General features: G+C 50.7%; 2 protein-coding genes across 2 annotated transcripts in view; both read left to right on the forward strand.

Annotated features, from left to right (window-relative positions):
• The window catches only part of CAPN5 (calpain 5), a 57,568-nt gene that overhangs the window by 28,229 nt on the left and 4,566 nt on the right, over positions 1–24,773 (forward strand). The window contains exons 3-11 of the mRNA XM_080374781.1: positions 7,484–7,615; positions 18,546–18,754; positions 19,188–19,380; positions 19,949–20,142; positions 20,878–20,955; positions 21,479–21,674; positions 22,681–22,803; positions 23,323–23,519; positions 23,888–24,006. Coding sequence (XP_080230907.1) covers positions 7,484–7,615; positions 18,546–18,754; positions 19,188–19,380; positions 19,949–20,142; positions 20,878–20,955; positions 21,479–21,674; positions 22,681–22,803; positions 23,323–23,519; positions 23,888–24,006 — 1,441 coding nt within the window. The remainder of the gene's footprint in view (positions 1–7,483; positions 7,616–18,545; positions 18,755–19,187; positions 19,381–19,948; positions 20,143–20,877; positions 20,956–21,478; positions 21,675–22,680; positions 22,804–23,322; positions 23,520–23,887; positions 24,007–24,773) is intronic.
• OMP (olfactory marker protein) lies at positions 7,622–17,264 on the forward strand. The gene has a single exon (XM_080374785.1). The coding sequence runs from the start codon at positions 12,756–12,758 to the stop codon at positions 13,233–13,235; it is 480 nt and encodes a 159-aa protein (XP_080230911.1). The 5' UTR covers positions 7,622–12,755; the 3' UTR covers positions 13,236–17,264.

Here is a 24,773-nt window from a genome sequence, read left to right on the forward strand (position 1 = left end):
AGACCCCACAACTGGAAGTGCTGGTGCAACTGGTGAAGGGTCTGGAGCACAAGTCTGGTGGGGAGCAGCTGAGGGCACTGAGGTTGTTCAGCCTGGAGAAGAGGAGGCTCAGGGGGGACCTTATCGCTCCCTACAACTACCTGAAAGGAGGCTGTAGGCAGGTGGGGGGTGGTCTCTTCCCCCAGGTAGTAAGCAATAGGACAAGAGGAAACGGCCTCAAGTTGCACCAGGGGAAGTTTAGATTGGTTATTAGGAAAAATTTCTTCACTGAAAGGGTGGTCAAGCACTGGAACAGGCTGCCCAGGGTGGTGGTGAAGTCACCATCCCTGGAGGTGTTCAAAAAACACGTAGCTGTGGTGCTTAGAGGCATGGTTTAGTGGTGGACTTGGCAATCCTGCAGTAACGGTTGGACTTGATGATCTTAAAGGTCTTTTCCAGCCTAAATGATTCTATGATTCCGTAACTGAGGGCGCAGTGTGTCATGATGAGAGGATGGGCTTTGGAGGGCAGGTGTGTTTTAAACCCATGATGCTGCCAGACCAGGGTTGTACTTATCCCTGCAAGTCTTTAGCACCATCGCAAGTGAGTTTAGTCAAAGGAGATCCATAGGAGAGCTCAAGACTGGGATATGATGGAGGGTGGGGTGACTTGGGAGAAGGTGGCCAGCAGCACTGTGGTGAATCAGAGAGGTGTATCTGCCAGAGAGTGTTAAAGTTAAAACAACCATGGGAGCTTATTTTTGTTCCTCCTTCTCCACCTCTCCGGTATAGTTCTCTAGAGCCCATGCCTACATGTACCAAGATTTAAGGGGAGGAGATCCAAGTGGAGCCATCTTTGAGAGCTGCTGTGTTTGCTCAGTGTCCTTCACTTCTTGAACCTGTGGTTGTGTGCACTCGTAAGGGTCAGGCTGGCTCAGGCAATGCAGCAGGAAGAGGAGCCAGGTGACATCATTTCCATAAAGGAACAATGGCTCATGCGGTGACCAGACTGTGTTGGGACTTGAAACTAGGAGGGACCACCTCTGCCTCTGAATGGGGTAACCTGGGGGACATCACCTCTGAGCATCCTATCCCCCAGTTTGTCAGCGAGGTGTTTTAAGACTTCCGTGCTTCGGTGCTGAAACCTGCAGATCTCAGGGCTGTTAGGATCCAGGGAGTACTTTTTCTTAGTGGCTCTGCAACCAGACGTGTCAAAAAAACTCGTTGTGGGAGAGGCAGTCTGGGGAGGGCTGCGTCTGAATGTGTGGAGATGCTAAAAGCTGGGCTGTGGTGGCCTCTGCATCAGTCTTGCCTGGGTAGAGACCGAAGAAGTGTTGGGCTCGGTAATGGTGAGGCTTTCCAAGAGCGCATCCCTGGAGAGCATGGGCAGAGGAATGGGAATGGCAGTTCTGAGGTCTCTGCACTTGTTCCAGGCTCCTTCCCATCCTTTTCCCTCTCTGCCTGCTCCTGCAGTGCTCTCACAGCGTGTTGCGTCTCTCTACTTCAACAGAGAGCTCTTTGGTGACTTTGTGCTTTGGATACCTGGCAGATAAAAACTGCAGAGGGACCTGTCTAAGGCTGCAAAATTGACCTTTAGATCTTGTTTGTCACCATCCCTGCTCTTTCTGGTGCCAAAGCAAACGGCATGGCGTGGTGCTGAGGTACACAAGCAGTCATGGGCTTGGTGGGGGCGTGTTTTTTTGATGCCTCCCTTTACAAGCAAGTCCTGTTGGCTCTGGGCGGAGTGTCCAATGCCCTTTGCATGGCACAGGGGCTGATAACAGATACAAATGTGTATACACTGAGATACTCTGGGTGGGTTAGCATTAAAGACGCCTGACTGAGGCAATACAAACCCCCATGAACAGTTTTATAGGTGCAGATATTGCCAGCCAAACCTGCCCTTCACTGTGGGTGAAGCCGAGCCACTGAGGATGTAATTTTCAGTCAGGCTTGTTGCGATAGGACAAGGTGCAATGGTTTTAAACTAGCAGAGGGTAGACTTAGACTAGAAATAAGGAAGAAATTTTTTATGCTGAAGGTGGCGAGGCGCTGGCCCAGGCTGCCCAGAGCAGCTGTGGGTGCCCCATCCCTGGCAGGGCTCAAGGCCAGGCTGGACGGGGCTGGGAGCAGCCTGGGCTGGGGGGAGGGGGCCCTGCCCATGGTGGGGGGGTTGGACTAATTGACCTTTAAAGGTCCTTTCCAACCCAAAGTGTTCTATGATTCTGTAATAATCCATTGGAATACATGGATCCCTGGTGTTCTAAACTCACCCTGTTCCCCTTCCCTTCCTTATGACACTCAAGTGCAATTTTTTTTTTGCAAAATTGCATCCCCGTGCAGGTACCTGCAGCAAGGCAGTGCAGGGACCTTTGTGTCATCTGTGTCACCGTTGCTCACTGTGCTTGGATGCCTCCTGCTCTCTTGGCTCTGTGAGTGACATTTAGGACGCAGGATCATTGTGGTTCCCCATTGCCCAGGAGGGGGGAAGCGCACCCACACTAATAGATTATCTTGCTGGTTTTGTAAGTCTGAGTGAAAGCATTGATCCTGAAACAGGCAGACTCTGCAATCCAATTAAACTAGTCTGCTCCTTGCAAAATCTTGTTAGCAAAAAATGGTCCTGGCATGCAGCAGATGTTGTATCTCACAAGATTATTTCCCCCCTTAGCTTTTTCCCTCCCTGCAGCTGGCTTGACACAATCCAGATCCCCAGTGAATCTAAAGCTCAGAAATCTGCACTGGGAAACATTTATGGCAAGACAGTCACCAATTATAAAGCCAATTAGGGGGTGATTTGCTCATTACTACTCTGTGTGGAATTGGACTAGCTGAGGGTGATATTTTCTGGTTTAAATACATTTGGAAGAAAACTGTGTGCTGGGGGAAAGAGTTCCAAAGGGGAGGGCAGAGGAAAAGCCCGCATGCTTTTTTGGTGGGAAGCAGTATTACACCAGCGAGTGCAAGAGAATTGTGCTGATCGGGTCTTTTTTTCCTTAATCCACCTCAAAAACCCAAAGCCAGAGGCAGCAAACTGGCTCATTCTGCATAAGCCAGACTTGGTACCTCTGCAATCAGCCTCTCACTGACCGAGAATTCAAAATCCTCTCCCAGCCCTGGCTCTGGTTTCCCCCTCTGTCCCACATTTTTGCAGGAGGAAGGATGTGGGAGGGAGTGTATGAATCACCAGAACTTTGAATCACTGGTTTGGCCCTCCCTGTATTATCAGGCGATATCTTTCCGTAGGACCATCCACGCAGGCTTTCTCTAAGTTGTATTTTGTTGCCTGGAGCTCAGTGGCCATTTCAGCAGGCACTTTTAGGGAGAGCAGATCATCTCTGATGGTGCTTAGGATCTTAGGGATCCTGCAAGACAGGTTCTTCTTGGGAGTAAAGAGGCATGGATGTCTCTCTTGGCTGAGATGGAGTTAAGGGCGACACATCAAAGCCATAGCTTCCCTGCAGCCATAGCTCTTGGCTTTCTCCTGCTGTTCCTTGCTGTTTACCATCTGTGTCCAACTAGGAGTAGCCACAACCCAGGATCTGGCTGTGATGAGATGAAGGACAGGATGGACTCCCTGTTTGCTGAAGTCTTGGGTGCCACGGGGCAGTTTGAGCTGGTTCTGTGGTGATTGGTACTTGAAGCTAGAAGGCTCCCAGGGTGTGCGTGGGTGTGCACGTTTGTGTGCTTCCTTCTTCTCTAGGGTTTGTGGTGCTGAGAGTGTGACCTGGTATTTGCTTTCTGGAGAAGCGTCCATCTGGGTAAATGTTATTGCTCACCTGGTTTCTGTCTGCTGCATGGCAGGAAGGGGAGGAAGCCAAGGGGATGACCTTCTGTGACCAGAGCATCTCTGCATCTTCCCTCCCCTGGCACATACAAACCCCAGGCCCTGTAATTCAGCCTGGCTGCTGAACAAGCTCTTCGTCTCTTTCAGCTCTGTCTGCAGGGGGAGGGAAACAAAATTAAATATTTTCTTGCCCCTTTTTGACCTGGTTCCCTCTGGTTTCTAGTTCATCACCCACCTCTGCATGTGGGCATGGTGCTGCATGGCTCTGAGTGTCCTTTGCACCCTGAAGGTGCTGCATCCTGCAGCGGGGCCCCACTGTGCTCCATACGATCCTGGGGGCATTGCAGTCTTGCTAAAGCAGCACCATGGTCCTTTGCTTCCACCTCAGTACAGGCACCTAGGGAATGTCATCTCTGCAGTTTGAAGGCCACATAGTCTAGACCAGGGCCAAAATGTGTGAGTGGGAGCTCAGCAGCTTCAGTGGGAACTGAAGAATCCAAGTAATTTAATATTGGGAAGCACCAGTCTAAGGGATTTGGGAAACCTCAGGAGGTTTTGCTGGGGAGACTGACCCATGGGTGAGTCTTATCCTGATGGGATCAGCTCTGCAGTGTTAGAGCAAGGAGGCAATGCTGCCTTCCCCTGTGCCAGTACAGCAAAAGGCCATGAAGATGATCATCAAAGGACTGGAACATCTGACACTAGGAGAGGCTGAGAGAGCTGGGACTCTTCAGTCTGGAGAAGAGAGGGCTCAAGAGGATCTTAACAATGTGCATAGATACCTGATGGCAGGGAAAGAAGAAGACAGAGCCAGACTTCTAGGTGGTGCCCAGTGACAGGACAGGAGACAGTGAGCATAAATTGAAAACCAGGAAATTCTATTTAAACATGAGAAAAGCCTTTTTTACTGTGACAGTGGTCCACACACTGGCAGAGGTTGCCCAGAGAGGTTGTGGAGTCTCCATCACTGGAGATATTAAAAATCTGACTGAACACGGTCCTGGGCAACCTGCTGTAGCTGACCCTGCTTTGAGTAGGTGGGATGGACTGGGTGATTTCCAGAAGTTCCTTCTAACCACATTGATTTGGTGATTCTGTGCTTAGCACCACTGGGACTGAGCTCGGTCCTAGGACTTGGGGGTGCTGCATGGTCTTTCTGCAGGGAAGCATGGCAGCCCCTCTCTGCCCTTCAGCCCTTCAGGCTGGACTCCTGGGAAGATTCATTGAGCATTTTGGGATTTGCACAAGTTTTGTGCAGAGCTCACGTGGTGTTTCCTTCCAGCTGGGCTTGTATATTGTGCGGGGCTGATCCTCATGCAAAGCATCACTCCTCCTCCAAAGCCTGATGCATCTCCAGGCACCAGGCCATGCAAGATCCTAGATCAAGGGAGAGGCTGTCACCCCCTGCCACAGCAGAGGATTGTGGCATTTAGCAGCCTTTGTGCTCCTAGGAAGCTTCCAATTCAGCTGCAGACTGCCATGGGGTCTTGCACACTATGAGGGAAGGAGGTTAAAAAGTCCACAGGCTGCTCAGTTGTAGAGCAAGTGTGTGCTTTCAGCCACAACCATGCCGGACCAAAAGCACCTTGAAATGCCACATCCAAGTGTGCACCTGGATGGGAAATGCCTACTGCAGCATCTGAAGAGCTGCCTGAGTGAATCCTTCAAGAAGGATATACCCTTAGGGACCAACCTGCATTAGTGGGAAGAGAAGCTGAGTCAGATGAGCATTGTGTGTGGCAGCAGGAGCCCGCCCTGGCGTGAGTGTTTTCAGCTGCAGCACCTTCATTGCTGCTGTGGGTCCAACAGAGTAAGGTCTAAGGAGCTGCACCTTTCATCTGTGCCAGGGCAGGCTGCTCTTTTGATGAGTACACAGGGCTTCTCTCTATTAAAATGAGCAACCACGGGGTTTTAATTTGCAAACTTTTTCCTGGTGATGGGGAAATCACAGCTAACTGGCAGCTCTGCTGTTAGGAAAGGTCCCTGAGCATCTGACACCTTCTACCCTATGCTAATTTCTGCCGAGCAGGATATGTTTTTCGTGCTTTCTTGCTCTCCCCTGTCTACATAATACCAAGTGACTCCTGTTTTTTGTACAATGCAGATTCACCCAAGGGTAGAAGGGGCAGCTGTGGTCCTTAAACGGGGTAAACACAGTGCCTCTGCCCCCCAGAGCAGGATCACTAAGAGCTGATCCTGCAGACATCCCCGACACCAACAGACAGGACAGCCCCATCCCCTGCTGCTAGCTGCTTCCTCGGTGGTATGGGAGAGCAGGTAAACCCCACTGCTCCTCTCCCACCCCCGTCTGCACGCCGCCATGCCTTTGGTGGCTGTCAGCTTATCTCAACCTCCTGCAACGCCAGCAGCTAGGAGGGGGTCAGTCCTCTCCCTTGGGTTTGGTCCCGGCCCAGTTTGTGTCTGGCTGGAGCTCAGATTATTTTTCAGGTGTACAGGGCTGGCTGGGTTAGTTGAGAATAGCATTGAGAATAGCAGGAGGTGCTTATGGAGCAGCTATTCTTTTTCCTCCCGGCGGTGGGCAGAGGCAATACAAGTCCTCATGTGTAAAGCGGCAGGGAGCATGTTATTCTGGATGCAACCAGCCTGAAAAACTGATGGGGGAAGAAGGAAAATCTGCTTCCCCCCCCCCCTTCAAATTAAATGTAATAACAAAGGAGGAAAGTTTCTTTCAGCTCTTTGTCTGTCCCATCTGCTCCCAGCCTCCAGCTGGACGTGTCCTTCCAAACTGGATTGATCAGGAGAAAAGATGTCAAAAAAAAAGTGCAGTGTTTCACACGAAGCTTGCTCAGCATCCTCTGTTATTTAAATGCTTTCTTGGCCAGGCTCTGAGTGGGAGTGGGAAGAAGGGAGGGCAGCCTGGCAGGGGCTAGGCAGAGGAAAGGTGATGTAGTGGGCACCTGAGTGGTTGGAGGGATGAGCTCACCTCCTAGCTGGCCTCCTAGCCAGGTTTCCCAGCTCATGGTATCCATGCACAATCCACCATGCTGGTTTTGGTGTCAGAATGAGCATTTGATCTTCCTGGCCCTGCTGCAAAGCTTTTAGCTCACTGAATGTTCTCCTTCTGCTATGCTAAGATCTGGAAGGAGAGACCTCCCGGGTGAGGACATTTGACTTCTTGCAACTGTGGCTGAGCCCTCCATCTGTGTTGAGCTTTCCTGCGCGAACCACCTCATTTAGGCACTGAATTCATTATCTAAATGCAGGGTTATATTTTTTGAGGGCTCCACAAGTTCCAGTATGGGAGAGAGTAGGTTTGGGTGATGCACTCATGCTGTCCAAAGCAAAATAAGAGAGGGAGAAGCTTGTAAAGCAGTCACAGAGCAAGCTGAAGGGCTTATGAGAGGTAACAAAGAGTGGACGTAGAAGATGGAATGGGTCACTAGGGCTGTGATGGTATGAAAACGTACCATTATCATGTGTGGTAGTTATAGCAAAGCTGTGCTGATGCTGGAAGAGAATAGGGAGTGGATCTGCTGTCACTTTGGTAGTGATGCTGCCTGTATCCCAATGAGAGCAGAAGGCAGGACAGGGTCCTCCTTCCACTGGCGTGATGAGTGAGGCCAGCAGAAAGCTGCAGGCAGGACTCAAATGGAGCCTGAGGAAGAGAGAGAGAGATTTTCCTTTGCCAGGAAGGCTTCCTCCTGATTTCCCTGTCTCCTCACTTACCCAGTGTGTCTGGTTTTCTCCTGTCCCACAGGAAATCTGCAATGATCCACGTCTCTTTGTGGATGGCATCAGCTCCCATGACTTACACCAGGGTCAGGTTGGGAACTGCTGGTTTGTGGCTGCCTGCTCCTCCCTGGCGTCCCGGGAGTCTCTGTGGCAGAAGGTAAGTGGTTCCCCATGCCAGGGGAAAGCCTGCCTTCAGCATCTTGGTTTCACGTTGCGTTCGTCCAGCTAGAAAACTGGTTCTTCAGGGATGCCTCAGATCCTGAAAAACTGTTCATGTGCAAAAACCTTCCTTAAAGGACTATCTGTCAAGGGGAATTAGTCATCCTGGCTGCAGTTACTTTACACTCGAGCCAAACCCTTGGCCAATTTCTCCTTAACCAAGTAAACCAAGTCCCGTCCTGTCCTCTGTATCCAAAATCTGACCCTTCCTGCCCAAAAATAACCTAAAAAACAACAAGAAGAACAAAATTCACGGTGTTCAGCTGCAGCATTTGGCCCCGTTTCCCTAGTCCCTATGGTGTTACCTCGCTTTGGCTGCTCAGTGTGTGCCCATCTTGGCAACGAGACACCTTGCGCTGTGGCAGGTAGGGTGATTTGAGGGTATAAGTATCTCTCCCAAGGTGCTGCTTCCCCAAAGCGTCCATCCCTGACATGTCCCATGGCTGGATTGCACCTGTAATAGTGCTCCTTCGAGTGTGGGGTCCAAAGGGATGGTGTTGTGGGCCATCGAGCCACCAAGGAGCTGCACCAGAGCAAGGGGCTGCAGACCCAGGGAGCAACCACAGAGGTACAGGGGGAAGGAGGTGCTTAGTACCACGTCCTTGAACAGTCTGTGCCCATCACCACCACGTCCTCAGCATCAGAAGAAGTCAGTCCTGTGAAAGCCAAGGCGGGGGGGGGCTTCAGACCCTGGTACAGGCATGTTTCATAGTAGGACAAGAGACCAGCAAGTTGCAAGCACCCTTTCCTAGATTTTACTGCAAAAGGCAGCCACCAAAGTCCTTTGGTGTGTGCAGACAGCATCACCTGCTTCACCCACTGCCTCCTACTGCAGTGGACCTAAAAGGGGTCCCCTCAGTCCTACACCTTTGCATCCACGCTGTGTGCTGTGGTACTTCCATTCTCTGCTGCGTGTGGTTTTTGGGATCATGAACACTGAGCTCAGGAATTTGTGTTCATTTCAGCATCCCCATTTTCTGTTAAAAGCAAGGTTTTTCTTTAGATGGGAACAGGATAGCTGTTGTCGGCTTCTGGATAAGCAGTAAGGTTGCCTCCCATCGTGGCTGTGGTGACTGTTGTGGCTCTCAGGTGTGTGCAAGGGGTTGTTTAGCTTGTTCTCTGCCAACATCTCCCAAGGGTGAGCGGCCGAGTTTTCTTCCCTCCTCACCATTCATTTCCAGCCCTGCCCTGGGAAATGCCAACCAAACAGAAGCCGTGTCCCTTTGGACACCTCATTATTTCAGTTTGCCGACGGCTTTGCTTTTCCTCCCTTGGCAATTTGACTGTGTGTGTTTGTGACTTTCTCATTTTCCATGCCCTTAACTCTCAGAGGCTCTGCTTTACCTGCCTCCCCTTTCTTTCAGAAAGATTTGTTCTGTGGCGAAAGCAAAAGCTGCAGCCCCCTCCCCAAGCCTTCCTCCCAGTGATGTTGAATTTGCTGTGGTGTTTGCTACAGGGCTTTGGTCAGACATATTTCATCCCTGCTTTTGGAGACCTGTGGATTAGACGGGACCTTTGCTCACACTTTGCGAGTTGCTTTGAGGGCTTATGGTGAATAGTGAGGAGTAAGCATGGCTATAAACTGCAGCAGGAACTTTTAAAGCAAAATGGGAGATGTCAAGTGCACAGATTAACCCCTTGGTCCAAAGAGACAGCAGCTCTGCTGCTTGTGCTGTGATTAGAGCATGGTCCTTGCTGAAGAGCTTGGAGCCCTCGGTCGGGTTGCACACACAATTGTGATAACGTTGCTGGAGGTACCTGCTGCTCCCTGGCCCTCAGGCAGCTCCACACATAGGGCAAACCTTTGCTCCTGAGTGAGCAATATGTTAATGCAAGCAACAGCTGAGAGGACAGACTTGGCAGCAAACACCAGGTTTTTAAACTGTCATTAGACACCAAAAATGTCTCTGGTTCAGGGTCTGGAAGGAGCTGAAAGACATTGATGCAGGTGGTGTTAGTATCACTGAAATACCAGGACAGGGATCCTGGCCCACCTCATTGCTGCTGGAAAATGTAATCCTGATTTACACCAGGATGTAACTTAGGCTCTGAGTGTCCCTTGTTCCCGCTTCAGACAGTAAAATTGTCTCTCTCAGGTATGGGGAGGGGGAGTACCTTCAAGGGAATAGGGCAAGCCAGCCCATCCCTGTGTATCCCAAGAGATGATTTTGTTCATGCTCCTTCTTCTACCTCGCCCCAAGGCTCCCCCCATGTCCCTACTTACCATTAAGCCTCTGTTTGAGTCACTGAGTGTGAATGTGGTACTGGAATTTAATTTAGAACTGTTTTCTAAATTCCTGAGTCTTGGCTGACCCTGCATGGCTTTAGGTGTGATCAGGCTCTATAACACCCTTTCTGTGATCCTTCATATGTTTCTCACTCTTATGAAAAGAAATGGAGGCCCTGAAATGGGGGAATTTAAATAATTTCCAGCAGCACTTTGTCCGAAAGGGTTGTCTGGATCTGTATGTGTGCTCCCACAGGTTGCATTGGTATTGCTCAACAAACAAGGGACAGGGGCCGGCCTCTGAAGCCAAGTGGTTCAGACAGCCCTGCATCTCCACCACCTAGCCTGGTCTTTTTCCCCCTCATCTGCTTCCAGACTGCAGGAAGGGATGGGATGCCATGAGCAGATGGCTCTGAGGGCAGTGACCTCCAAAAGTTCAGTTTGCATCGGTCTTGTACAACCTGTGGTTGGTTATTGCTCTCTGAGAAGACTCTGAAGGCTGATCTTGTACCTCAGCAGGGCAGGGAAGGAACATCAGATGTGCCTGGGGACTGGACCCCCACTGCAGTACTTTCATCACCAGGTGCTCCTACTGCCACCACATATAGGGGGTAAAAGAAACAAGGCAGCCCAAGCAAGGTCTGTGTGACGTTGTCACATGTAGGTCAGCTCCAAAAGGTCTCTAGGGTTACCTGAAGGCATTTTTAACTTTTAAAACCCAAAGGTTGGGTCAACAGTTGTTGCTAAAGGTGTTTTAAAGCTAATAAACAAGTGAGGCAAGAGCTCAGAGACCAGCCAGAAGGGTCAGGTTTCCTCAGACCTCTCTTGTCCCTTCAAATGGGGCTGTGTAGCTCTTAGCTTTCGTGACTTTGTCCTCAGGTTCTTTAGTAGTAGAAGCAGACCGGTGACTGCAGGACAATTCCCAGGAAAATGACCCACCTTGGGCCCCTGGTGTCAGTGACTTGTCTGGCCATGGTCAGCTTCTGATGGTCTTTTTTTGGGACTTCTGGAAGTCAAAGTGATAGCCTCCAGGGATGATATTGGGAGGTTGTGAGTCAAATGTGGCACAGTCCAGGTGCTGGCACAACCTTTTGTAAAAATATTTTAGAAATTTTCCTGGAGTTCATTTAACACAGTTGGAGCTCCTCAAGCGCCCTGCAAACATGTCCTGTGGCAGGAGCCAACCTGAGTCACAGGTAGGATGGAGAGAACCCAGACAGCTTGACTCCACATAATGTCTAAAGCTTTGTGCTGGAACCCCTGCATCTCTTAAGTGTCCAAACCAGTAACTACATCCCAAAGATACCACATCACACTTGCAGGAGTCGGGCTTTTTCCATGGTGCACCTAAAACCACCTCAGTGATTTAACCATTGGTGAGGCTGCTCAGCAGAGGGGAACATGGTGTGGCACCTCTCTTCAGGGTACACAGCCTCATGGAGCCACCCAGCACCCTGCAAAGAGAAACACATTCACCACTGTTCCCCTTCATGCCATCCACTGTCTGGACAATCCACCAGCACAGCGCTGGTGCTCTGGATTTAACCATGCCCAGCAATTGCTGAGGAATGGGTGGTTCCAGGTTGGGAATAATGGTCTTGCTGGTGTTCGTGTGGTCTCAGAGCATCCCTATGGTGCCTGGGAAGAGTCTGTTTGCGTTACTTGCATCTTGAACGTGCTTAGCCACCTGGCCCAAGGAGACAAGTGTTAAGGCACAGGCTATGCCTGAGTTCCCCTCTCCCAGGCACAGTAAGGTGAAGCCCACCTGCCAGCACCCTCTGCAGCTCTGTGCCAGTCTGTTGGAGGGTGGGCAGACCCACGCTGAGCTGCTGGTGCCCAGCTGCTGCTGCAGGAGCAGTGTGGAGCCCAACTCCTGCCAGCTGTGCGATTCAGAACAGGACATGGGGTCCTGAGGGACAAGCCCACTGTAAGCCAAACGTGCACCACGGCAGAGATGGGGGCCAAACTAACAGGAGTGCAGCCAGCAGGGTGAGGGAAATTATTCTTTCCCTCTGTCTGGCATTTGTTAATCCCCACCTGGGCACCATTTTGGGGTCTCCAGAAGATGACAGTGGCACTGAAGCAAGCCTGATGGAGGCCACCAAGATGGTCTGGAGCACAGGATGTATGATGAGAGGCTGAGAGAAGTGGCATGTGCATCCAGGAGGAGGCAAGATGAAGGAGGAGTCTATTGCTGCCTGCAGCTACTTAATGTGAGCGTGTGGAAAGACAGAGCCATACTCTTGCTGGGGATGCACAGTCACAAGACACAGGACAAGCTGCAGATTATTGTGAGCATTGAGTGTAGTCAGATAGTGGAACAGGGGTCCAGGGTGGCTGTGGGCCGTCCATATGTGGGGATACTCAAAGATGCGCTGGCCAAAGCCTCGAGCACCCTGATTTAACCTTGAAGTAAGTCCTGCTCTGAGCAGCAGGCTGGACCAGACCCCTCCAAAGTCTTCTTCCAACCTGGATTATCCCATAAGCCTACACTCAGAGGAAGCCACTGCTACCCAGACCTGTTGGGTGGCATCCCTGGCTGCGCGCCTTCATTTCAGGATAACAAGCCATGGTTGTCAGGGAGGTTGCCAGGGATGCTGACATCAGACGTCCCTTCCCTATAGATTATCGTGCACAGCAGCACCATCAGTTCCTAATCTGCAAACGAGGTTGGAGGGCATCCAGAGGAAGCCTCAGGGGCTGTTTTGCATCACTGGCCCAGGTTGCCTAGCACTGCTGGGACTGTGGAGAGGGGGCACCAGCTCTAGGGGCTTGGCAGCTTTTTTCCCCCTGTGTGTTCTGCTTCAGAGCCAAACGTTGCTGAGGACGTAGCAGAGAAGCAGCCGAGGTGATGGCAGCTGAGGCAGGGATGCTCAAGCTGCCCTTCGTCCATGATGACCAGCTTACCCGTTGCATGAGGCTGCGATTCCAGAGCCTGCAGCAAAAAAACATGAGGCCCCAGGATGGCGAGAAACTGTTGCATTCCAATGAGCATGTCTACCGAGTGGATTTCATCCGACAGCACAATCTGCGCTTCCTCCGTTGGGACATCCAGCTGGAGAGACCTGGGAAGGTCATGGTGACCGGCACCTCCCAGCACTGGACTCCTGATCTCACCCACCTTATGAATCGGCAGCTGCTGGAGCCAGTGGGCATCTTCTGGAAGAAGCCAGGGGCCAAGGAGGTAGAGTACAATGAGGCAGATGCCCAGGAATTTGGGGAACGGATAGCAGAGCTGGCCCAGATCCGCAAGGTGATGTATTTTCTCCTCACTTTCACCGACGGCCTTGAACCAGCTCAGCTGAAGGGCTCCATTATTTTTAAAGCCTGATCCCCTCTTGTTCTGCCCTTCTTGCTCCAGCTATGCTTTTGTCTTCGTTATTCTTTCTCTTAGTTCAGTGTTTGTGTGGTTCACTGCAAAAAAGTGGAGGACAGCTTGGCACCTCTGGAGCCCCTTAGCCCTGAGGAACATTCCCCATACGTGCTGTCCTCTGAACGATGGGGAGGAGAGGGCCATGAGCTTGCTGCTGTATTTGCCTAGAATATAGGACTGCATGCTTGTAAATTCAGCAGGGATTCACCAGGTCTTGCTGGCTGGAAAACAGGAGGCTGCCTTAACCTTTCCAACTATGGCAACTGCATACCAAAAGCCTGATGGAAAAATAAGAAATTGCCATACTAGAAACAGGAGAGACAACGTGGAGAGCGCCCTGACTTCCAGTTTCCATCCTAGCCATTAAAAAGGGAGGGCTTGTTTGTGATGGGGTGCTGCTCCTTGAAAGAATGCTGAGTGCCTGCGGGCTGCAGTGACGGTTGCTGCAACTGTAGCTGCTTGGTGTCTCTGAAGACCAGTCCCGTGGAGGATCACTTTGCTGTGAAGCTGAAGTACATCTGGATATGCTGTATTCTGCAGATTGCAAACCCGCTGGACAAACGGGTCCAAGGAGGCTGGACCACCCTTTTCCTGACAGCTGCCACCTTTTCTTGCAGGGGGTCACTGTGAGGAGGTGTACTCCAGCATGTTGCTCACCTTGTGCTGCCTGGAGGTGGTTGGTCCCGAGATGGGTTGGACCAAGCATGCATGTGTGTGCAGAGCCGGGCAAGAGAGCCAGCAGCTCAGAGGAGGCTGTAGGTCTGAGCCAGCAGCGAGTCCCCCACAGCAAAAACAACTTGTGCATTGTTGTGGCCTTAAAGCAATCATGAATATATCTATTTTGAAGCATCTATAGAGAGCCGTGAGGCTGCAGAGCACTTTGCAAACCACACAGCAGGAACCTGCTGCTGCTGTCCCAGAAAGCGGTGTCTCCTACCCTCTACAAATGCTGAGGCAGGGAGCAGTGTCTGGGTGGCCATGGGAGCAGAGAGGAGAGATGGTACCTTTGCAAGTTTAGGAGCAGGAGGGTATTTTGTGCCTGGCTTGTCCCATGACTGTGAAAAAACTAACTTTGGACATTCCCTTTTCCTCCAGAAAAAAGTGGAGGGTACTTTGGTGAAGCTTCTTGAGACCCACAGGTAGGGATGTCCTTTGAAAGCATCAGGTATTATTACAATTGGTCCTTTGCTAAGCTTGCACTCAGATGTGGGTGAGCGCTCCTCAAGGTGTGGCCTGAGATTTTCCTGACCTGTGTAAGGAGAGGGCAGTGATAGGAAAGCCAGGACAAGGTGACCTTCTACCCGTGGCCTGCTGGTTTGTGCGGACCATCCCCAAAAGGGTCCAACCTCTTCTTCAAAGCCTCCAGAGATGCAGACTCGATGCCCTCCCCAGCCCAACAATAGTGTATAAAATGATATGCACAAGCTGTGCTAGGCAGAGAGGAGAAGGAAAGCAGGAAGATCAGCTACTGGCTGAAGAGGTGGTGGGAGCTTTGAGTCTTGCCCACAACCAAAGCTCAGCAACCACTGAATCATACAGCCATGCCATGAGCATTGCCGGAGAAGTTGATGTCTTTGCTTAGACCCCAAGAAATGCTGGAGTCTGTGAGGAGAGGTAAAAGTGGATGCATCCCTGCTCGGCCATAGCATAGACCTACTGTAGACCAAACCCACTTCTAAGGTCCTTGCAGATTTTCCCATATGAGGCCCCTCCTTGTACATCCCAGAGCGGAGCTTGTGACTGCAAACCACATTAAACCTGATAACCGGAGCCACTGCCAACATCCAAAGGGGTTTTTGCATGCCAGGTCTCACAATGTGCCATTGCTGTGTTGCTGGTTGCTGGAGTACAGTTCTTGCTGCACATACTTCGCTGGGTATTGATGTACCCAGTAAATACTGATGTACACAGTAAATAAAAGCCTAGTCAACAGGGTTCCCCTTATGGACTGAGGCTGTGCGTGTCTTCTCCATGCCCTTTTTGGAAGCTGCCCCAATCCTGCACCCAATAAAGCAGCACCCACCAATTTTCAACTCATTGTTGGTACTTTTGAGCACCTACCTTTTTATTTCCCATAAAAAGTAAAATGAACATTTACCTTCTCTTAGTGTGAAAGGCTTCATGGAGCATTTAGCAGTTTTGTGTGGTTTCGGGAGGGGATTGAAGCTGGGTAGGGGAAGGGAAATGATCCTCAGGTGGATCCTTAGGTGGATCCTCCTTTCCATCAGAGTTGGGAGTGGGAGGTGCATGGGGCAGTGTGATCTCTGTCTGCAGGGAGGATGAGCATCTTTATATCGGTCACTGAAACTCTCCCTACATAGTTTCAGTATCCCATGAAGGCTTTCAGATACACTGCTCTGTCCTCTCCCAGGGGAATTTCATCCTGGTTTGTACCATGGTTCAGCAAATTGGCACAGTTGGGTCCCTCCCTCCCCTGCCTGAGCTGGCAAGTTCCCCGCAGAAGACCCCCTGCTTGGAGGAATCAGCATCTATCAATTCCTCCTTCTAATCAGGGACATTTCTCCAGGGTCTCAAGTGCCTTTCCTCTTAATTAGCCACTCTTAGAAAACATGAGAAAAGCCCTAAACCAGCTTAGGGAAACGAACCTGGTGTTTCTGGGCTCCCAATTTACCTCTCTCTGAGCCCTTTCACTGTAAATTTGTCCCACTAAAGGGGACAGCTCCAGCTGTTACAGCTCCAGCTTTTGGGACCGGAAAGAAAAAAGCAGCACAGCTGGGTGAATAAGAAGGTGTGGTCTCCACCGCATCAGTGCCACACGGCCAAGCTGAGTCCAGGACTCAGTGGGATCCTGGGATGGGTGGTCCATGGCATGCGCTCCAGCATCCACTGAGGAGGGAGGGATGTCTGGGAAGGTTTCCTTGGAGTGGGTATAAGCCGCAGACTTCAGTCACATGATGATCTTCTGGGGGAGTCTGGGCTCCAGCAGCTGCTGGGGTTTGTAGATGTGCCCCGGGTTGATCCTTTTAGATAATATGTAGCATCGGGTCATAGGCAGGGGTTGTGCTGTACGCCTTGAAGTGTGGTGTCCCAATAGGCACTGAATCCAGAGCTGTCACCTCTCCCTGACAGCCAGGGCGGTCACAAACATACTGGCCAGGGGGTGAAGCAGCTGGAGGATCCTTGGCCTGGGTGGGATGCTTTGCTCTGGGAGGAGCTGGGGGGAGGAACCTGCTGTTTGAGCTCACATCTTGCACTTTGGCAGGTTGAGGCCAGATTGGGCTCTGGAGATCAGGCTCTTCTCATTTCCTCTTGGGTCCGTGCAGAAAAATGACCAGCCTTTACTCCTGGATCCTGCTTTCCATGAAGGCTGGCCGCTTTTGCTACTTTTGGCAGCAGAGGGTGTTTTCAGTGCTGTCCCCAAATGAAGGGATGGAGGAGGATGGTGGGGACCAGTATCTCCTGCCACCAATGTAATGACACATCTCAGAACCAGCCAGCTGGAAGCTGTCGCTACCAGCTCTGGCTGACAAGCTGCCTCTAATCAATGCTGTAATCATTTCTAAGCCCACATTAATAGCAAGTTGATTAGCACAATGGTCCTCTATGACAATTCATTAGGATGAGCTCCAGTCAGGACAGAATCGATGGTTTCTGATGGAGGGCTGTCTGACCTTTCCTGGCACTCCCATGGGGAGTCTGGGGCATCGTTGTTAGCACTCATGGAAAACACCAAACACTCCAAAAGCAGCTCTTTTTCATGGCTCTGTCTGCTCTGCTTCTATTGATTCAGACAACTCAAGAGTGCCAGTGAGCTTGCAGGGCTGATAGCATCATTAATATTTCAGTGTAGGAGCAGTAAAAGCCCTGGGCTTGGATTGTTGCTAGTAGCTAAGAAGTCAGGGGCTCTCCAGAGAGAAGCATCTCTGCAGGGTTACGGCTTCATGACACCAGTCAAAAAAAAAGAAAAAGAAAAAGAAAAAGAAAAAGAAAAAGAAAAAGAAAAAGAAAAAGAAAAAGAAAAAGAAAGCTGAAGGTTCCAGAAGCTGGACAAAGGGCCAAAGCATGGTGCAGGGGGTCTCCCCATGGCCTGGGACTTCCTGAAGACCATGCATTGTAGCTGTGTCCTTTCCTGTCCCACCCCACCACTCAGAGCTGCCTCCACGGGACAGTCATTAGTTGGAACATAATTTTCCCCATGGGCACGTGCAGGTTTTTCCTCGCTTAGCTCATGATGCTTTGAGAGCAGGTAAGTAAAGAAGCAAAGGTGTGGGACATTACTGCAGCTGAATAGGTCAGTCCTTGTCGGCTATCCACTACATTAACTGTACGTGGCCTCACAGCCCACCCTGGCCATGAAGTAATACCACATTGCCTTCACCCTCAACAAAAGCTAAGCTGCGGTGTGGCAGTTTCTTGCTGTGTGCCCCAATGTCCTGGTTCTAAATAAAAAGCAGATCCTCCTAGACGTAGCATCTGCACGTGGCTGTGCCTGTTTGTCTCCCAGCTGTTGTGTGGATTTTCTATCCAAAGCAAAGCTGGTGGTGCCTGCAGCCATGAAGGACTATGGACGTTGGCAGCTACGCTTCGCTTGTGCCTGTCCCACTGGCAGTGCAGATGGCAGTGACACCAAACCGGCACTCCCTCAGCCCCTCAGCTGCTCTAGGGATCTTTCACGGCAGGCCCTTTTCCTTCTTTCAGCAAGTCACCTCCCTGTGCTTGCTTGGATGAGTATGGTAACTCTTTACAGAAAGGAATGGAGATCTTGTGGGAATGGGGATCTTGCTTTTCCCACTTTTATTCAGCAGAGTAGAGGCGCCCAGCGTCTGGTCCCTGTTCATTGCCACCGGGTAGGTGAATACAATGCTTGCTCCTGGGCCAATCAAGTCACACCAGAATCAAGTAAGCAAGTCAAAAAAGGTGCCCTCTCTTAGTGGTACCCTAGTGACACTACGGTGAACAAAAATCTGGTCATAAAAATAACCAGTTCTGGTTGGACCGAGGACTCTCCTGCTCCAGTAGCCTGTCTACAGCAGCAGATGGCAGCAGATCTCCAGGGTAGAATTATAAGAGGGCAAGGAGCTTCAGCTCCATCTTCCAAGGTGTGATGAAGGCTACACTATTCCAGTACATGTTAATCTAGTCTGCATTGGAGGAACCAGGTCCAAAATCTGGCCCTGACAGGCTGTAAGCTAGTCCATCCACCTCATATTCTTCCTGTCATTGATACTGTCTGCGTTAGTTCCGGGATGAGAGTCAAACCCAGCAAAAAAGGGAGTAACCTAGGTGCATGTGCCTCCTCTCTTGCAGGTCATCCCAGACTGGAAGGAGCAGGAGTGGAACCCCGAGAAACCCGAGAGCTATGTGGGGATCTTCCACTTCCAGTTCTGGCGTTTCGGTCAGTGGCTCGACGTGGTCATAGATGACCGCCTGCCCACACTGCACAACCAGCTCATCTACTGCCACTCCAACTCCAGGAACGAGTTCTGGTGTGCCTTGGTGGAGAAAGCTTATGCCAAGTAGGTATCCAGGCAGTTACAGGACAAACTGGGACCTGAGCACCCTGTTTTTCCTCTCTGTTCATTCATCAGCTGGCTTGCACCAGTGGAAACAACAGCTGTCCTGGGGAGGCATAGGACATATCTCAAACGGGCAGAAACTGTAGGAAAAAAACCACCCTTCTCTAGCTTTAGTTCACCCCCAAAGCAAAATATCCTCCAGCTCCACCTTTAAGTAACACCTATCCTAGAGATTTCACATTCCTTTTACTTTGTCCTATGACAGCAGGAGTGCTGTAGGCAGCATGAGTCTTATTTTTTCACCCTACTTTGCTGTCCTCACCCCCTGGAAGTTTATTACAAATCTCTATTCTCTGAGCTGCCCAAGAGCTGTCCCAGACCCCTTCAAATGTCAAGCCAGTGTTTCTGTGCCATCCCCGTCACCCTCTTCCAGGTTATCAGGCTGTTACGAGGCCCTGGATGGAGGTAACACAGCTGATGCCCTGGTAGACTTTACTGGTGGGGTCTCTGAACCTATCGACCTGACCGAAGGGGACTACATTGCTGATGAAGCCAAGCGAAACCTCCTCTTTGAGCGTGTCTTGAAGGTGCACAACCGGGGAGGCCTCATCAGCTGCTCCATCAAAGTAAGCAATATTACCTGTACGGTCATGTTCTCATGGGAGTAGGCGTTTTAGGATGCAAGTTGTCTTACATCGGTGGAGACTTTTAAATTAGAACAGATAAATTAAGGCCAAGGGTTCCTACTTCTTGTGGATGGCAAAAGGAGTCAAGCCTGGATGCTAGCCCTCTTTATTCCTTACTGTTCTGTCCAAGAGCCTGGATTTATCCCACCACAATTTAAATGTTAGGAGAGAATTCTCTTCCAGAGGAAGGTGTTTTGGTGTCTGCATGTGGACACCTCTACAAACACTGGGTGCCAGACCTCCCATTATAGCCAGTAGAATGAGCTTTATTGGTCGACAGTATGGGAGCTCGGAGGCCTCATGTGGTAGATGAAGACCAGGAAGGATCTAGCACCTAAAATGGCATCTAATACATCTGCCAAAGCAATTGACACTGTCCCTGAGCATTGGTGTTCTTTTTTCGGGCTCCGAGAAACCTACGGGGAAATCTGAGTTCCTCTTTTCTCCAGTCCCTGCTAAGGCAATCACATCCCCCCAGTACGAGCGCTGTCTGTGTCCCCCTGCCCAGGCCACGTCAGCAGCTGACATGGAGGCCCGCCTGGCCTGCGGACTGGTGAAGGGCCACGCGTACGCAGTGACAGACGTGCGGAAGGTCCGCCTGGGCCACGGCCTGCTGTCCTTCTTCAAATCGGAGAAGCTGGACATGATCCGCATGCGCAACCCATGGGGCGAGCGGGAGTGGAACGGCCCTTGGAGTGACACGTGAGTTAGGATGGGCAGCAGCAGCACCTTTTTTTTTGGTGGGAAATGCTGGGTTGGAGCAAGCTTTGAGCCAGGAGACAATTTGACTACGTCCACACCCATAGGATAGCATTGTATGGGCAGCTCTGGGATGCTGCTTCAACCCGCGTCCTAAACCTGCTGTTTCACTGGGGTAGATTCATTCCTTGCCCTGGGGTCCCTGGAGATCGGCAGGAGGGTGGCTGAGCTTGGCAAACTTTCTCATTAAGGCTCTGGCAGGTGTTGTGATGAAATTGCCCAGCATGTTCACACTAGTGAAGGATGATTGTAGCTCACCTTTCTGCTCCCAGTCTTGTTCCAGCAAACATAGCACCCAACAGAACCTACCTCTGTCACCAGTGACTGCTGTGGTGTCTGTGGATGGGATGAAGAACCAAGGGCTGGTGTAACCAGAGCCTTTGGCCAGAGTCCCTTTTGTTGTCTTCACCAATAGGGTTGTGATTGTACTAGCCAAACAAAATCTTGCCGAGCTGGATTCAGCTCCATTAGCCAGGAAAGAAGTTGAAGCTCCAAGCCATGCTGCAGTCCCCCCTTGTTTGGAAGGTGAGCTAACCAGAGCAGTGTGGGGACTGGTTGCATGGCTGGAGCTTTATACAGGGCTTCTGCCCTTGACAGATCCTGCTGAGGTCAAGTAGCCTCTTGAATTCTTGTCTGTCCCCTCGCCCTCGCAGTAATGATCCTGTACTCTTCCCACAGCTCTGAGGAGTGGCAGAAAGTGAGTAAAAGTGAGAGAGAGAAGATGGGGATGACAGTGGAAGATGACGGAGAGTTCTGGTGAGTCCCTCCTAGGGTTGTCACCGCAGGCCATGCCCACAGAGTCCTCCCACTCCATGAAGCATGCTAGTCATTTCCATGCATGCAGCTAACCAGAGCGAATGGCCTTCCAAGCCCTAGGATCTTCAGTGTAGCCTCCTCCTTGAGCCCGTGGGTGTTAGCTTTGGATAGCCCTAGGATTGCAAGCTGCTCAGTATCACACTGGGGTCCCAGTCATTTCATGAGGGTACTGTTACGAACTTAACAGCCTCACCAGATAACGTTTCCATACCATGTGTACCCATGAGTGGAGGAAGGGCCACTACGCTGCTTCTCCCACTCCAAAACACATAGCTGTGTTTTTCAACTAGAAAACAAGTATTTACTGCATGTGTGGAGAAAGGTATCTCCATCTCTTCTGTTATGCATCAGCCATCAGAGGCTACCCACCCTCAGTCTCCAACAGGTGATCAAGAAAATCCCTGCAGCGTATTGTTCAGGGGAACGAAGCAGCACAACTGAGCTCTGTCCTGTCCTCACTTAGGATGACCTTTGAAGATTTCTGCAAATACTTCACAGACATCATTAAGTGCCGTCTCATCAATACATCCTACCTGAGCATCCACAAGACCTGGGAGGAGGCAGTGCTACATGGGGCATGGACCAGAAACAGTGACCCCTTGAAGAACCGCTGTGGAGGTTGTATCAACCACAAGGACACCTTTTTGCAGAACCCCCAAGTGAGTCATGGAACAGAGTACCTTCTGGAGCCTTTGCATGTGTTTCCAAATGTTTAAGTCTCCTACAGGGACCTAGAAGGCCAAAATGGCTACCAGACCTCAGTAGGTTAACTGTGCTCTCAGCCATTCTGTGGCTGAGATGCCTGGCACAGCATGACCAACATCCAGGCCAACTCTATGACCCTTATCCCTCCTACCAGGGAGACTGCATCCAAGTGCCTGATGTGGAGCATCTTGGCACAAGCAAACAGCAAACTGTGCCCCAGGGTAGCAGTGAGAGTTGGTGCCCGTCAAACTGGGTCAGGAACCTTTTTCCAGCAATTTGGATGTCTGAATGATCTAATTCCAGTTCCTTTGCCCAGAGCTTGGCACTGTTAAATTTGCCAGGACAGGTGTAGTCTATAGGGCCTTTTCTTCTAGCCTGGCCTTCAGAAAAGACCCTGCTCTGAAGTTCATGTCCTGGAGCAAGCTCTTCTGTCCTGTACTGCTCTGATCTGGGATTCTCAGTAAAATGAGACAAGTTCTGTGAGTCCTTCATCTAACAAGCAGACAAAAAGTGGTCTGGTCCATTGCAGGAGTTGTCATCAAGGATGTGGGAGAGTTGTTTCCTGCTTCCAGCTTTGTATTAGCCTTCATCTTAGGTCTCTGTAAACGTCGGTTCCTCCTTCCATACCTTGTAGGAGGACCGGTGGCAGACTGCAAGGGGTGAAAGTCTCTGGTATGAGACTGCATCTAGACACCTTGGATTCTGCCAAGCAATTCAAAGACTGGATTTCCCAGTCTTTTTCTAAGATGAGCCAAAAAGGTCTCTGGCTTGGCAAGATGATGCCAGTTCCCAGGAGAGGTGGGTATGGGTTCTCAGTGCTGCTACTGATGCCAGGCTGTCCTTGCAGTGAGGCGGGTGAGGAGAAGCTGAGGTTAACTCTACTGTGTGCCCACCCGACCCGTGCCTCCATGATCCTGTATTAGTACAAGTCCTCCCTTACCTTTCTCCCTTTCCTTCTAGTACATGTTTGATGTGAAGAAGGCAGAAGACGAAGTGCTGATCTCCATCCAGCAGAAGCCAAAAAGAACCAGTCGCAAAGAGGGCAAAGGAGAGAACTTGGCCATAGGCTTTGATATCCATAAGGTAGACCATGGTTCCTGCATGTTGCCCTGAACACCCCCATAAATTTCTTAGTGGTGGAGCAACAAGTCAGTACTGCATGACTATTTGTATTGTTCAGTTAAGCATTATCTGTGTGCCTCTGGGGTGCCTTCAGCACAGTGTGCCCCCCTCTAAATATGACGAGATTTCAGAGATGAACAGTGACAGCATGGACAAGTTCTCCTTGCTAAAAGCAATGATTAGTCTGTCATTAGCCTGTCTTCAAATGTTGAAATTTGTGAGACTTTGTTAGGCTGATCCTTATGTGTTGCTTTTTGGGGGGAATGCAAGAGATAATGAGTCCCTGAGCCAGCAGTTGGGAGAGCCATGTCTGCACTTGTTTTCCAACCACCCCAGTTGGAACCATTTTGCTGGTTCTCTTAATTCTCGTTCTCCCAGCACTGTGGGTTCAGTCCTTGCAGTCTGGACCCCCGGGGCGGATACCAATACATTGTCAGTCAGCGCCATCCTGCTGACCGTCCTGCTGTGGTCTCTGCCAAGGTGGAGCTGAACAGGAACTACCGGATGCACACCCTGCAGCAGAAGGTGGCCAGCTCCATCTACATCAACTCCCGCAGCGTCTTCCTGAGGACAGACCTGAAGGAGGGACGCTATGTCATCATCCCCACCACTTTTGACCCCGGTCATGTAGGCGAGTTCCTTCTCAGGATTTTCACAGATGTGCCTTCAGATTGCCGGTAAGGAGCAAGAGCAGAGGTGGGGAGGAGCTGGCTATTTGGAGACAGCCCTGTGCTTCTGACATGCGATTTTCCTGATCGGAATTGGCCGTGGCCTTGCCTGGAGCTGGCGTTTGGCTTCCTTTCAAGCGTGGCCAAGAAACAGGGCACCTTCACAGGTCTCACCACAAACATGCAGGGAAGCTCCCACTCTGCTTCTAAGCATGACATGGGGGAACATCCCAAACCCAGGCTGAGGAGATCAGAGCGGGGAGCAGAGTCTGACAGTGGACACTGCATGGTTCTGCCATCCTGCTAGAGCAAACTCCATGGCTTGCCCACGGGGTAAGGCTGGGCACCTCTCAAAGGCCACGTGTTTTTCCTTCCAGAGAGCTGACACTGGATGAGCCACCACACACCTGCTGGAGTGGGATGTGTGGTTACCCGCAAGTGGTATCCCAGATCCACGTCCTTGCTGCAGCTGGGCTCAAGAATCAGGACTCCCAAGGTACTGGTCTTTCTCTGCCTCTCGTCTAGTGCCGGAGGAGCTGGGAAGTGGTTGTCTCAGTGGGAAAAGGGGGAGGTGGTTTCTTGAGGTGGGACATTGCTGGGATTTATGATGTCCTCAGATATTATTTTCAATGTACATTTCAGTATACAGTGTCAGACACCAGAGGAGGAGAAATTCCATGGAGAATCAAACTCACTTCTTGCTCTGGGCATGATCTGGGAGCTGTTATATTTAGGCTGTTGTGTAAGATCCTTGGGAGATCCTCCTAAAACTTCTCTAAAGCCTGTAGCAGTGGTCCTATAGCAATCCAGGCTTTCCTCCGGAGTATGAGCAGCTGTAAAAGTCAGGAACTGTATTTAAAGGCTTTTTAATAGGAAGGACAGAGAAGTGATGGAACAGGCTGATGTGTTGGGGTAGTGTTCATCACCGGAGGCTGGATAAATAAATATCTATCAGTAGAGGGTATGGCAAATATAGCTCATTTTGGGATGGTGGGGATCAAGACCCTCTCCCTCTTTATTTCCTGTAAGTCCTGCTCCATGCTTGGCTCCTAGGAGCCCTCTGAGATGACTTGAGCCACCACCAGCACACAGCGTACTGTGTTTCTGCCTTCTTGGCCCTCTACAGGTTTATTTTCATGGTTCTACCATGCTATCATGCAATTTTGACATCCAGCACTTCTCTTGCATGAAAGACAGCAGCAGCACCATGCCTCACCATGTCCTACAGCCATGCAGAAGTTCATGGCAAGAGCCCCATCTTCA

The sequence above is a fragment of the Falco punctatus genome, assembly GCF_963210335.1.
Source record: "Falco punctatus genome assembly, chromosome: 2".
Taxonomy (NCBI): domain Eukaryota; kingdom Metazoa; phylum Chordata; class Aves; order Falconiformes; family Falconidae; genus Falco; species Falco punctatus.

Bases quoted from the DNA above. Each gene is read 5' to 3' on its own strand.
- OMP (XM_080374785.1), top strand. From the start codon at position 12,756: ATGGCAGCTGAGGCAGGGATGCTCAAGCTGCCCTTCGTCCATGATGAC.